Below are 14657 nucleotides of genomic sequence, written 5' to 3'. Positions count from 1 at the left end.
GTGACATGCCCGTGGGTGAAGAAGCTGCCCCGGGGAGTGCTGAGAGCCCTCCGGACATCAGACAGCCCAGCAGCTGAACAGCGCGCCTGTGTCCTGGCCAGCCCCAAGCAAGGGCCTTCCAGAAAAAGAAAAGGCAGGTGACATCTGTGGATATTTACAGCCCCACACAGCATGACGGGAGGTGCCGAAAGATGCTCGCCTGAACAAAACCCATGCCGACGGCTGGAACCACTCCAGGCTGGGAGGGAGTATCAAAGGGCCCGCATCTCATCAGCGAGGCCACACTGTCAGTCCAAGCTGAGAGCAGGAACAGATGCTGAATGGAACAGGCCGTCCTCCCTACCAGGCCGGGGCCCAAAGTTCACCGAAGATGCCAGGAAAGAGTGCTAGAAGTGACCGAGTGGTCAGGCTGTATGAAATGTCCTCTCCAGCTCAGCCAGCCAGAGAGCTGGCAGCAGCGATGGCGCCTTCCTCTTCCAGTCACTCGGCCTCCACCTCCCCCCTGGCTCCAGCAGGGCCTCACATAAACACTGCCAACACTTCTCTAAGCCTCAGTTCCTCGTCTATACAGTGGGGACAATCGTTCATCCACCATCTGAACCTCACATCTCACACACATGAAAATCGCCTTTGCTATCGTTCATTCATTCAAGAAACGTTATCAAGTTCCAGCTCTTTGTCAGTGGCTGGTGCAGTAGAAATAAGTGTGACAAGGACGCAACCTGCATGGAGGTCACTCAGTGAGAAGACTCTCTGAGTGGTAGGTGGGACAGAGGTCTGACCTCACCGGTTGGAGAAGACCCTGGAAGCAAGGAAGCTGAGTTGGGGAAGGTGGGCAGCTCTTCCAAGAAGCTTGGCCAAGAAAGGTAGCCCAAGATGGGGTGGTGGCCAAAGGGCGATGCAGAGTCAATAAGATTGTTTCCTTAAAGATGAGGGATGCTTGAGGTGTTCACGGGCTGATGGGAAGGAACCAGCGGATGAGAAAGATGGAACCTACAGGAGAGGGGGGATGCCCAGTGAAGTGGAGTCCCGAGAATGTGAGCCGAGTTGAGTCCAGAGGGCCAGGCCTTGAGCTGGAGGAGCCCCCCAACTCCCTGCCTCTGTGGGTCCCACAGAACCTCAAACATGCCTTTAGCAAAGCCCTTGTTTCACTGTCTTAGGATTACTTGCTCACTCCTCTGGCCCCTCCCCACACACACCCCACCTGTGAGCTCCCTTTTCATCAATGTGACCCAAGCATCTAGCACAGTGCCTGGAACTTCCCAGGCACTCGGCTAATTTGAATAAATGGCTCTACTTGCTTGTCCCTCCCTTTAATGGCAGCCACGGTAGGCAAGTCTCAGAAACATCACCAGATTCCCAGAGAATCACTTCCCTCAAATGCTGAGCTCAGCAGACTGGCCGGGAGGCTGCGGCCTCCTCTCAAGAGAACTCCTTCTGGCTTTGAACCCTCAGCCATTAAAAACACAAACACACTCATACACAGAGCTCAAGCCAGGGGTCAAATGTCAGCATCGTCTTGGACTCAAATCAGTCAGCTCAACACTTGGATGCACTAGCTCAGCCACCTCGCCCTGGGCCTGCCCTTACCCATATGGGGGCTTAGGGGATTCATTTCCTGTCCTGGCCAGGACTCCAGCTGAAACAAAAAGAAAAAAAAGAGGAAAAATCTCCTACTTGAGTTAAACTTATCATGTCCTGATGGTTGAGTCCATCAACTTTGTGGCAAATCTCCTCCACAACACCAAGGCCACGTGAGACCTGGCCTCTAAAACACTAGAAACCAGGCCACCTCAGGTATTGCAGGAAGGAGCCAGCCCAGAGTCCAGTTCACCTGTCCTTTGTGCTGGGACAACTTTGGGTGGGACTTCCCCAGACCTCAAAGGTCCCACGTGGCTTAGAGTAAAAAGCACTTAATCAGGAGCAAATGACCCAGGTTCTGGTTCCGCACTGACCACTTCTCAGCTGGATGACCTTGGCCAAGTCTCTTCTCACATCTGAGCCTCTTTCTGTGTCTGTCTTAGTCCATTCGGGCTGCTATAAAAAAACACCATAGACTGGGTGCTTATAAACAACAAACATTTATTTCTCACAGTTCTGGAGGCTGAAGTCCAAGTTCAAGGTGTTGGCAGATTCAGTGTTTGGTGAAGGCCCACTTTCTGCTTCCTAGATGGCCGTCTTTTCATTGTCTCTTCACATGGCAGAGGGAAAAGGAAGTACCCTGGGGCCTCTTTCATAAGGACACTAATCCCATTCATAAGGGCTCCACCCTCATGACCTAATCACCTCCCAAAGGCCCCACCTCCTAACACCATCACATGGGAGAATAGGTTTCAATATGTGAATTTGGGGGGAACACAAACATTTAGTCTAAAGTGGCATTTATACCATGGAAATATAGAATAACGTGGCCGAAAGCTCTTTCCAAAGTGTAAAGTACCCTTTCAAAGGTAAGAAATAATAACATGACGATACGATGTTGATAAAGGTAATGATGTCGCCTCTGCTGCCAGCCGACCGAACTAACAGAAAGGACATCCACTGGTGGAATGTGGCTTAAGGAACTACTTGTAAAATTAAATCTAGTGGTGGCATAATGGCTCTGTATCCCATGCATAATGCTGACTCCTTTGACCAGCACTGCAGAAATCACATTCTAGGTGCAGAGTCAGTCAACAGCTGTGACAGAACCCTAACTAAGGGCCAGGCACTGTGTTGGGCAACGCAAAAGGAAAGAGATGACGACAACACCCTCTGCTCTCCAGAACCTCTCAATCTGCCCAACAGCAGTGTAAGGACTAATTGGCAATATGATTCAAAAGCTTTGATGTGGTGTATGCCCCTTGACCCAATAATTCTGCATAGGACATAGGAATTTATCCTAAGGAAAGTGTTAAAAGTGTTGACAAAGATCTAGCTAAAAAGATGTTTACAAAGTTCCAGTTCTAGTAATAATCGAGTAGCTCATATCAAACTAACTCTACTTTAGATAAAAATTATAAACTCTAGATAAATTTTTTTAAACAACTACTTGAAGGCACTAGAGAGCAACAAAAAGCCAGCAAAAACTGGAGGAAATTCAACCCTTGCAAAAAGGGAATAAAACTAAGTGAGTTCTACATTACATGGCTTTTCCCCTGAGGGCACACTTCAGTTCAGGCAATGTAGGGTGGCCAGAATTTCAGTCAAAAACTGCAGTTGCTCTGGCTTAAGGCTGCCAGAGGACCTGGAAACTGAGGGAAGAAATCTAACAGGGGAGGAGCCACATAGAGCAGAGAGTCCCAAACTCTGTGTGCAGACTCCCCTGACATCCTTGGCTGATCCCTGAACTGTGCACGTGTAGGGGAGATGCCAATGAGCTCAGCAGAGAACAATGGTGGGAGGCTACCAAAGCTGAGCAGAGGTATCAGCTGCTGCCCAACAGAAGGAAGATGATTTAGAGCTTGAGTCTCTCCAAGTCAGGGGGCTTACTTAACACCTAGGGCTTGTCTTTGAAACCACATAAAGGCTATGCCTTAGGAGTAAGAACCATCTCTCAGGTGTAAGGGATTTACATACCCACCCCATAAAGTATAAAAACTAAGCCTTCACAAATTTACAGTAATTAACTGCTTGCTAGAACAAAAATCCACACTCTTCAAAGAAACTAGAATCTCTATAACATATCCTCCAAAGTGTGCAGTACATAAGCAAAAGTTATTAACATGGAAAGAGAGAGAAGAAAAAAGAAAGAGAGAGAGAGAGGAAGGAAGGAAGGAAGGAAGGAAGGCAGGCAGACAGAAGCAATTGTGATCCAAGTCAAGAAAAAAGTATCAATACAAACAAACTCTAAGATGACCTAGTTGTTGGAAAAAGAAGATAAGGACTTAAAAGCAGCTATTATATATAAGTTCTAGGACATAAAGTAAATTATGGTCATAATAAGTGAATAGATGGAGAAATCCTATAAGGGAAATATAAACCAAAAAAACCCCCACAAAAACCCAAAACCACACAAATGGGAATTCTAGAACTGCAAAGTACAATATCTGAAATGAAAATTTCACTGGGTAGGCTTAACAGAAGATTATAGACATCAGAAGAAAGAGTCAATGAACTTGAGGACAGATGGCCTAAAGAACAGAGGGGGGAAAACAGAACCTCAATGATAATATCAAGCAATCTAACATGTGTTCAAGTGGAATCTCAAGAGGAGAGGAGAGAATGGGGCAGAAAAAATATTTGAAAAATAATGAACAAAATTTTCCCAATTTGGTAAAAAAAAAAAAAAAACAAATTGACTTATAGATCCGAAATGCTCAAAGAACCCCAAATAGGATTAAGAAAATCCCACCTGGTAACCTCACAGTCAAACGGTCGAAAGGTAAGGATAAAAAAAAATCTTGAAACAAACAGAGGGAAAAAAAGACACATTCTAGAGAGGAAACTACAATGTGAATACAGCAGACCTCTCACCAGAAACAATGGATGCCAAAAGACAATGGAACAACCAATCTGTTGAAAGTACTGAAAGGAAAACTCATCAACCCAGAAGTTTGAACTCAATGAAAATATTCAAAAATTGGAGTACTGGAGTACTGGAGATGATGTGGAGAAACTGGAACCCTTGTATGTTGCTAGTGGGAATGTAAAACGGTGCAGCCACTATGAAAACAGTTTTGCAGTTCCTCAGCAAGTTAAACATAGAATTACCATATGACTCACAAATCCCAATCCTAAGTATACATCAAAAAGAATTGAAAACAGGAGTTCAAACAAAACTTGTATGTGAACGTTCACAGCAGCAGTATTCACAATAGCCAAAAGGTGGAAACAATCCAAATGTCCATCAACTGATGAATGGATAAACAAAACTGGCATATCCATATAATCAACTATTATTTTTTATTCAGATATATCCCACAACCTGGACGAAGCTTCAAAACATTCTGCTGAGTGAATCAGCCAGACACAAAAGGTCACATATTGTATGATTCTCTTTATATGAGATATCCAGAATAGGAATCCATAGAGACAGAAAGCAGATTTGTGGTTGTCAAGGGCTAGGGGAGGAGGGGAATGAGGAATGACTGCTTAATGAGTATAGGGTCTCCCTTTCAGGGGATAAAAAACGTTCTGGAACTACATAGTGGTGATGGTTGCAAAACGTGAATTATACACTTTAAAATGGTTAAAAAGGTAAATTTTATGTTATGTGTATTTTACCAAAAATAAATAAATAATAAATAAATAAATAAATAAATAAATAAATAAATAAATAAATAAAATTAGGGCAAAATAGATATCAAAAAGTTTTTTTAAGTTGAGAGAATTCACTGCCAGCAGACCTGCACTACAAGAAACGCTGAAAGAACTTCCCGGGGCTGAGGAGAAAGGACACCAGATGGAGGCTCAGAGCTCCGGGAGAAATACAGATCACTGGAAATGATAATGACGGGATCAACAGAAGACTATTTGTTTCCTCCCTTCACTTTTTAAAAAGATGATCTGGTTAATGCAAAAATTATAATGTTGAATTGTGAAGTTTATAACATACTTAGATTTTAAACATATGACAACAATAGCACAAAGGCTGGTGGGGGTAGATAAACAGAAGTGCCCTGTTTTTAGACCTACTAAGAAATGATACAGAGGAGCATAACTAAAAATCCAGTAAAGGAAAACATGCAATCTCCGCTTCCAGTCATGGTAGACTAACTCCTACTGAACCTGCCCCTCCCCCATCATAAACAACCAGAAAATTGGACAAAATTTATGAAACAAATGTTTACAGACACTGGACGGGAGGCAATTCAGAAAAGTGATTCCTGAGGGAAGAAAAAAAAAGGTGACTCCTGGAGGCACCTTCTGAACCTAAGCACATGGAGGAGGGATGAAGCAGAACATGGCAATCTCTCTGAATTAAAGACAGAGAAATCAGAGTTCAGGGCAGCTGAGGCAAATTTGCTGGTCACGATACAAGAGAAAAGAGAATTATGTAGCAAATTATTCATGGAGTCAAAACTTATTGAATGGTATACTTGTGGTGTGTGTAAATTATATGTGTGTAATAATTTGTATGTAAATTACACCTCAGTAAAGTTAACTTTTTAGTGCATAAGTAATTATTAAATTAAGAAATAGAAAACATGTATAGCCCTATGTCTATTAAAGAAAATGAATTTGTTATCAAAAACTTCCCCACAAAGAAAACTACAGGTCCAGATGGTTTCACTGTGAATTCTATTAAATATTTAAGGGAAAAGTAATATCAACTCTACAAAAACAAAAACGCTTTCAGAAAATAGAGGAGGAGGGAAATTTTCCCAATTCTTTTTATGAGAATAGCATAACCCTATAACCAAACTGACAGACATTATAAGGAAAGAAAATTACAGATAAATATCAAATACGGAAATATAAAAAAGAATAAAACATCCAAATGAGGTTTATCTCAGTAATAATAAGGTTATTCCCAGGAAAGAAAGATTGGCTTTAGTTTTCCAAATCAGTGTAATTTGCCACATTAACAAAACAAAGGGTAAAAAAAAAGATCACCTCAATATAGAAGCAGAAAAAGCATTTGACAAGATTCAGTATCTGTTCTTGATGAATACTCTCAACAACCTAAGAATAAAAGTGACTGTCTTCATGTGATAAATGGCATATATGAAAAATCTACCACTAACAACATACTTAGTGAAATATGGAGAACTTCGCCCCTCTGATCAGAAACAAGGCAAGTATATCTATTCTCACCACTTCTATTAAACATCTTACTAGGGGGCCGGCCCCATGGCGTAGCAGTTAAGTGCACACGCTCCACTGCTGGCGGCCTGGGTTTGGACCCCGGGTGCACACCGATGCACCACTTGTCAGGCCATGCTGTGGCGGTGTCCCATATAGAGGAAGAAGGGCATGGATGTTAGCCCAGGGCCAGTCTTCCTCAGCAAAAAGAGGAGGATTGGCAAGGATGTTAGCTCAGGGCTGATCTTCCTCACACACACAAAAAAATCTTATTGGAAGTTCTAGCCAGTCCAATAAGGCAAGAAAAAGAAATAAACGGCATAAATATTTGAAAGGGAGAAGCAAAAATGTCTTTATTCACAGAGGTCATGACAGTTTATGTAGAAAATCCAAAGGAATCAATAGGTAAGCTACTAGAACTAATAAATGAATTTAGCATGGTTTGCAGATACAAAGTAAATATTTAAAAATCAAATATATTTCTATATACTAGCAGCAAAATAATAAAATGAAATTTTAAAAAGCAATACCACTTTTTAAAAAGCACTGAAAATACAAAATACTTATAAATAAATTTAATAAGAGACAAGCAAGACCTCTACTCTGAAAGCTGCAAAACACTGCTGAGAAAATGAAAGAAGACCTAAATAAATAGAGAGCTATACCATGTTCATGAATCAGAAGACTCATTATTACGACATCCATTCTCCCCAGATTGGCCTATAAACTCATCACAATCCTAATCTCAATCCCAATAGACATTTTTTTGGTAGACATTGGTAAGTTGATTTTAAAATTTTAATGGAAATTAAGGAAACCAGAGTGGTCAAAACAGTCTTAAGGGGGCCAGCCCAGTGGCGTAGTGGTTAAGTTCACTTACTCTGCTTCAGTGGCCCAGGGTTCGTGGATTCGAATCCCAGGCGCAGACCTATGCACCACTTATCAAGTAATGCTGTGGCAGGCATCCCACATATAACATAGAGGAAGATGGGCACAGATATTAGCTTAGGGCCAATCTCCCTCAGCAAAAAGAGGAGAATTGGCAACAGATGTTAGCTCAGGGCTAATTTTCCTCACACACACACACACAAAAAACAGTCTTAAGAAAGAAGAAATTACAATTCCATTCGATTTCATTCCCATTAGAATGGGGAAAATTAAAGAGACTGACGACACCAAATGTTGGCAAGAATGTGGAACAAGTGGAACATACTTTGCTGGTGTAACCTGGTAAAACCACATTGGAAAACAGTTCAGCTCTTTCTTATAAAGTTAAACATACACCACAACCTAGCAATTCCACTCCTAGGGATTTACCCAAGGGAAATAAAAACATGTGTCCACAGAAAAACATATAGAAGAAAGTTCACAGAAGCTTTGTTCACAAAGCCAAAAACTAGAAACAACCCAAATATCTACCCACAGGAGAATGGATGAATAAAATTGTGGTTATTTATACAATGGGAGAATACTCAATAACAAAAACAAAAAAACTACTGATACTCATGTAACAACATGAATAAATCTCAAAAACATTATGTTAAGTGAAAGAAACCATACTCAGAAGAGTACACAATATATGGTTCCATTTATATGAAGCTTAAGAATAGGTAAAACTGATCTATGATGATAGAAATCAGGCAGAGGTTGCTAAGGGGTGGGAACTTTCTGGGAGGTGATAACACATATATGCATTATCAAAACTCATCAGGTTGTACACTTAAGATTGGTGCATTTCATTGTATGTAAATTTTTCCTCAATTAAAAAAAAGACATTTACAGCAATATTATTAATGATTAAAATTGGAAGCAACTTAAATATCTTGTAGCAGGAGTTTAGTTAATAAAGTGTACCCAAATTCCACAGCCACTAAAAATGATACTAGAGAAAGCTATCAGTTGACCAGGAGAAATGTTCATGGCAACTTATGTGAAAAGGAAAGTTATTCCACAACTCGTAAGCACAGAAGGTCTGGAGGCCCTTCACCAAAGTGAGAGTCGAGGGCACCTCAAGAGGTGTAATTCCGGGTACTGTCACTGTTTCTACACTGAATATGTACTTGTTTTTGTAATAAGAAAAAATTATTTCCAGGTATAGACATATAGTTATAGCCATAGATACATAGACACAGCTAATTCTCGTTCTTCACGGCAGTTCTGTTCTATGAAGTCACCGGGAACGCTGAAGGAGCGAATACCGAGCCATTGCTCCCGGGAGAAATACAGGGTTAGGCTGCTGCGAGCGTCTGGTCACAACATTTTTGTCAGCCGATCAGTTTGTAACCTTGTTTTACGTGTGCTCCGTTTAAAGACACCTTGTTGATGCATTGACGTGGAACTCACAGCCAACAGCACTATAACCAACGCCCAAACGAAGCTGATTTAACACACGTATTTTCTCCGTAAGACACATCACAGCCTTTTCACACTTGAGAACGCTAGACAGCACTACGCTTGGGGACATTCTAAACAATGAGATCACAAAAAAGCACAATAATGCGAAAAACATGGCACTAAACAGACCGTGAAAAGGACACTTGTTTGCAGTCTGAGAGCTGAAAGCAGGAAGCAAAGCAAGGCCCTGTTTGACCTCAGCTGGGAATGTGTGTGTTGGGCAACTCAAATTTTTTGCTGCTCTGCACATTTCTGTGAATGACCACGAAAGTGTCACAAGCATTGATTTGGGGGTTACAAATAAATTTTAGCAAATAGGCGAATTCACAAATACAGAATCCTCAAATAATTAGCGTTGACTGTATACAGACATATCTACAAAGGAAGGCACCCCCCCAAGCCTTCAGCCTGCACTCCTGGGCGTCCAGGGAGGGAGGAAGGAGGGGGGCGATGGGACGGAGGCCCTGAGGAGACACAGCAGGGGGGAAGCAGGCCCTGAGAGAGGCCACGGGGGAGGCGGGAGCCACCTGCCCCTAGGCAGTCACAGCCCCAAGTCACAAGACAGAGAGGTCTGAACACTTGGAAGGAAGACCAGACGCAGCCAACGAAAAAGCGCTTCCCCTGGGGGACCTCACCTGAACCACAGCAAACCCACTGAGGAGAGCAGCCCCGCCCTGCAGCCTTTCCGGAGAGGCCGCCATGGGAACCGAGTGGGGACCGTCTCAGGAATGTGCCTGCAGTCACAGACACCGCCTTGATTTCGCCTTCTGTCTTGACCGGCATATCCGGGAATGTACAGTCTTTACGAGGGCTCTCAGGAGCCAGTGCCAGACTCAGCCGGGCCCTCACTCTCACCGTGGGAGGGGGCCACTCGACCCTGAGGCTCTCCGAAAGAGGCAGCCTCATCCACCGCCCTGAGGGGGAGAGCACTGATCCAGGTGGGCGAGTCTGGAAGGTTCCCCCACCAGGGAGCGGCTGGCAGAGGCTCTGAGGCTGAGAGTGTCTCCAGAGGTGCCGGCGACTCTTAATAACTAGCCTGGGGAGCCCAGATGCTTCTAGCAAGTGTATTGATCATCGATATCGATGAAGTTTATCAGATAAGAGCTCTCTTCTGGAGGTGAGGTGCCAGGCTTTCAAGGGTGGCACCTTTGGGGGCATTTGACCAGCTCATAGTCACCCCATCTTTTCTCTTGAGAAGGGCAGTCCCACAGCCTTGCTTGAACCTACGCCTGCAGTGATGGGCAGAACCTCCCGGACAGCAGGGCTCGCCCCCATGGTCCCCCGGCCTGCTGCACTTGGTCCACTGGCTCTGCGAGAAGAATCATCCACACCCTGGAAATAGGGCCAAAAGGTGATGGCCTAACCTTTTGATGCCATGCTAGAGCACTCTCTACTGGGCCCGCTAAGTGCCGCTAAGTTGATGCCCCGGGAAAATGGCACTTTATTTACTGTTGACTACGCATGACAGCCCAGGTTCTGAAAAGCTGGACGGCAACTTGTACAAAACGTAATGATTTCTGCTCAGCAGAGAGGAGAACCTGAAGGTTTTGTTTTTATCATCTTGTAGGACCTAACTTAGTGACCTCACTTTACCTTCTTATTTCATATACATATGAAATGTATTTATGTCATGTATTTTCATATAGTTCATATACATGAAATATATTTCACATTATATATGTACATATTCACATTATGTATATAATATATGTGATATATATATATATATATATATATATATATATATATATAGGTAAAAGATTAACTTTACCCACAAAGAGGTTTGGCGCTTGCTCTTGGCTCCCGGAGCCCTGGGCCACCCAGACAGTCTACACTGACAATGTGACGTATAAGGGCATCCTCGGGCTACGCAGGGCCAACTCTACCACCCGAGGGCTAGAAGCAGCTCAGCCACGCACACCCACCACATACACACCAGCTAGTCCCACTAAGAACTCTGGTCTGGGGGCTTCCGTGGTGGGCAATTCTCCGTGCAGATTGTCACGTGTCGTTGCTGGAGACGTTAAGCACCATCCACACCTCCACTGGGAGGGGACCACCGGGAGCTCTGAGTGCGGACCCCTCCTGGATTCCGCCCATGCGTCTCTGCCCTTGGCTGACTTGAATCTGTATCCTTTCACCGTAATGCACCATCAGTGTGGGCATGGCAGCTTTCGAGTTCCATGAGTTCCTCTAGTGAATTATCAGACCAGGGTGGTCTTGGGGCCCCCCAGTCTGCATATATATCAGTTTTTGTAATCCTCTTTTGAATCAGCTTTGCCATTCTGCTGCTCCCCTCATTAAACGAGTTCAATAAAACACATGCTCACCAGCTCCTTGTGGGAGAATCAGGACTTAAACATTTTGAGATTTCTACTTCATTTAGGAGTTCATTCGTTGCCTTAGTGAGGAGAATATAAAGAGAGATGAAACATATATATGCTCAAGCACTTCAGTGGCTTCCAGCAGAAAGGGGAAGGGGCGCCACTTGGGCCAGGCCCAGTTACCCTTAGAAGAACCAGACAGCCCCGTAGGGTGGCGACGGGCAGTTGAGAGGCAGACGTGAAAACACACGATTATAGTCGGCTGAGGCGATGATGGGGTGCGGGAGGGCTCAGCAGCTCTGTGAGCTGAGAGAAGGGCCGGAAAGCCTTCTTAATGCCGAGGGAAGGCTTCTAACGATGAAGCCTTGACAGTAAGCTGCTACTTCATTGGGTGGAGCCAACGTTGCTGATTTTATTGATCACTGAAAAGCACTCAGTCGGTTGCTCAACGGTACATGAATCAACTCCCTAGAGTTCCGTCTCCCCAGCCCCCCACAGAGTCTAGCCGGCAGGGCTGCTCTGTTCTGTGGAGGGACCGGTGTCTCTCCCCATGGCTGTGGCACAGACAGGAAAGGCAGGTCCACATCCTGGCTTTGAGGGCCTCAGACCTCAGTGAGGGACCTGGTGCAACCTGTGGTCATTCAACACAGAAAGTACGGGGTCCTGCCCCCAACACCTCCACCGGGGGAGCCAGGCCTCTCCTCACCCCCACCCCTGACCTCCCCCCTGCTCTTCCCCGAGCAAAGGCCCTGTGGCCCATGTGTGGCCCAGCCCCGGAGGCCACCCATTTCCCCTCCCACGATCGGCACCTCGTAAATCAGGAAGGGCACCACCATCGGACCCTTTTACATCCCAACCCAGTCCTTCGGCTCTGCTTTGGGCCACTGGCCCACTGAAGCATCGTCACCATCATTAGTATTACTGCTATTTCTGTTGTTATGTTATTATTTGTAACCCAAAGTGTTTTAGGCAGTTTACAATAAAAGCACATACCTAACTTATATTACAACTTATTATAACTTTATTATAACCTAACATATATATATGTATATGTGTACATATATATGACAAAAATGAGTAAGTTAGGTAACAAAAAAAGATGAGAGAGAATGATTTTGTCAGAAAGTCAGAGCTGAGAAGAGCTACTGCTTCCAAATATAAAACTGACCCCTGAGCCTCTGGACGGACTAGCTATTCTGGGGAACAAGGTGGGCTGCAAACCTGTTCGTCAGGCAGGCCCCGCCTCCCCTGGCCCTGAGGGACTCCCACCTGAGCGCTGCTGTCTGGCCCCGTCGGGCTCCAGAGCCAGGCTAAGCCCAGCCCCGACCTCCCGCCCTCCCTCTGGACACCAGCTGAGCAGAGGGCAGGGGCAGCGGGGCCAGGCCTTCCTCCTGCAGCCTCCCCCAGGTCTGTCTGCCTCGTTCGTTCTACAGCAGACTTCAAGGCTGGTGGGCCCTGGTCCGCATCTGCTCAGACCCCTGATACCCAGCTCTGTCTGCCCCACTTCCAGGTGAGGGGGAGCCAGAGTGGAAGAAATAGGCCGTAAGTTGAACCTGCTCCCCCAGGCCAGGGCTCACGATTGTCCTCCATCCCCCACCCAAGCAACTCACACAGGACCCCACCTCAGTGCCCACGGGCAGGGTGGCAGCCTCACCCCTGTCTGGCCGGTCCAGAGCATTTGATTCAGAGGTGCTTGGGCAAAGGAAGGAAGGAACGTGGAGGAACGGAGGCCTGACTGCAGGAGGAGGGCAGACAAGGAAGGAGCACCCAGAGACTCTGCAGCCCAACCGGGCCAGCGCTCGGCCCCCCGCCCCCTATCCCCCAGCAGACTCACCCTCATCGCAGTTGCTCCCGGTAAAGCCAGGGCAGCACCTCCACTCCAGCGCTGTCACTGTGCGGTAGGACACTCTGTATGTGGGTCTGATCAGGGTCCTGTAACTAACACAAGGGCAGCGTCAGGACAGTGTGAGTGCCCGCCTGCCCACCCCCGACTCCACCCCTGCAGAGACGGCCCAAGCAGGGCTCTGGGAGCCACCCGGGCAGTGGAGCCCCTTGCCCCAGCTCTGTGCCCACTGGCTGTGTGGCCCTGGGCAAGTGACCACTCATCTCTGTGCCAGGTGAATTCTGAAGTCCCTTCCAGCTCTGCCTCTGTGCAAGTGTCCAAGCATGGCCACCTATGCTGGGGAAATGTCCTGCACACTGACTGCTATGGACTGAATTGTGTCCCCCAGAATTCATATGTTGAAGCCTACCCCCAGCCAGTGTGACTCTTTGGACATAGGGTCTTTAGGAGTTAATTAAGGTTAAATGAGGTCATAAGGGTGGGGTTCTAATCCAATAAGACTGGTGGCCTTATAAGAAGAGGAAGAGAGAGATGTCACTCACACGCACGCATTGAGGGAAGGCCATGTGAGGACACAGTGAGAAGGTGGCCATCCGAGGAAATAAATGTTGTCTAAGCCCCCCAGTCTGTGATATTTTGTTATGGCAGCCCGAGCTGACTGAGACATTGACCAAGATAATGAATGAGTAAAAGAAAAGTCTCATTAGAGCCTGCACAACTTCCAACCACCCGAAAGTCACTGGACTCCAGCCTTCTTCCCAATCCCTTATTTCTTTTTGTTGACTCATCCAGCAAATACTTATTGAGCGCCAACTACATGCTATACTGTACTGTGGTCACAGATTGATAAAACTGAGTCCTCATCCTCGAGAAAATCACAGTCTGGTGGCCGAGAGAGACACTTCAACGGAAACTTGCAACCCAGCAGTGGGACCCTCGCTGCACTAAAAAGCTCTTGCAAACCGCTGTGGATTGCATGATAAAATTTCATGCTCCCACAGTTTTGAAATTTTTCTTACAAATACGTTTTTACTATTTTGTGAAACTCCAAAAATAGTGAATATAAAATACACGACCAAAATTCACAAGAGGGATAAATTCAGCTTTTATTCTTCGCTTTACAGGCATCATTATAACTTTGCCACTTGATCAAGTTGGCACAACTCCCTCTTGAAAACAAAACTGTGTGACTTCACAAAATCTGAATCTGCTGACACTGAGCAACTTAATCTGTGAATGGAAAAATCATGAATTAATTGGTAGCAGCAGGCGTGACGTTTTGAGATGCAATGTTGACAGGAAAACATACGAGTCACGTCTTGAATTTCAGACAGACTGCGCTAAATCTGAAAAATCCTGTTATACTAATT

General features: G+C 45.3%; 1 protein-coding gene across 4 annotated transcripts in view; it reads right to left on the bottom strand.

The window, feature by feature from the left end:
• Nucleotides 1–14657, bottom strand: part of COL26A1 (collagen type XXVI alpha 1 chain) — a 181202-nt gene that overhangs the window by 91315 nt on the left and 75230 nt on the right. For 3 of the 4 annotated variants that reach the window (XM_087417691.1, XM_087417690.1, XM_087417689.1), the window contains exon 3: nt 13279–13382. In XM_087417691.1, coding sequence (XP_087273817.1) covers nt 13279–13382 — 104 coding nt within the window. The remainder of the gene's footprint in view (nt 1–13278; nt 13383–14657) is intronic. The other variant, XM_004442174.3, reaches the window with a different exon arrangement.

The sequence above is a fragment of the Ceratotherium simum genome, chromosome 26, assembly GCF_057802395.1.
Source record: "Ceratotherium simum simum isolate JZ-2026a chromosome 26, ASM5780239v1, whole genome shotgun sequence".
Classification (NCBI taxonomy): Eukaryota; Metazoa; Chordata; class Mammalia; order Perissodactyla; family Rhinocerotidae; genus Ceratotherium; species Ceratotherium simum.
Note: the sequence above shows the minus strand (reverse complement) of the source record. Positions and strands in the feature narration are given on the sequence as shown.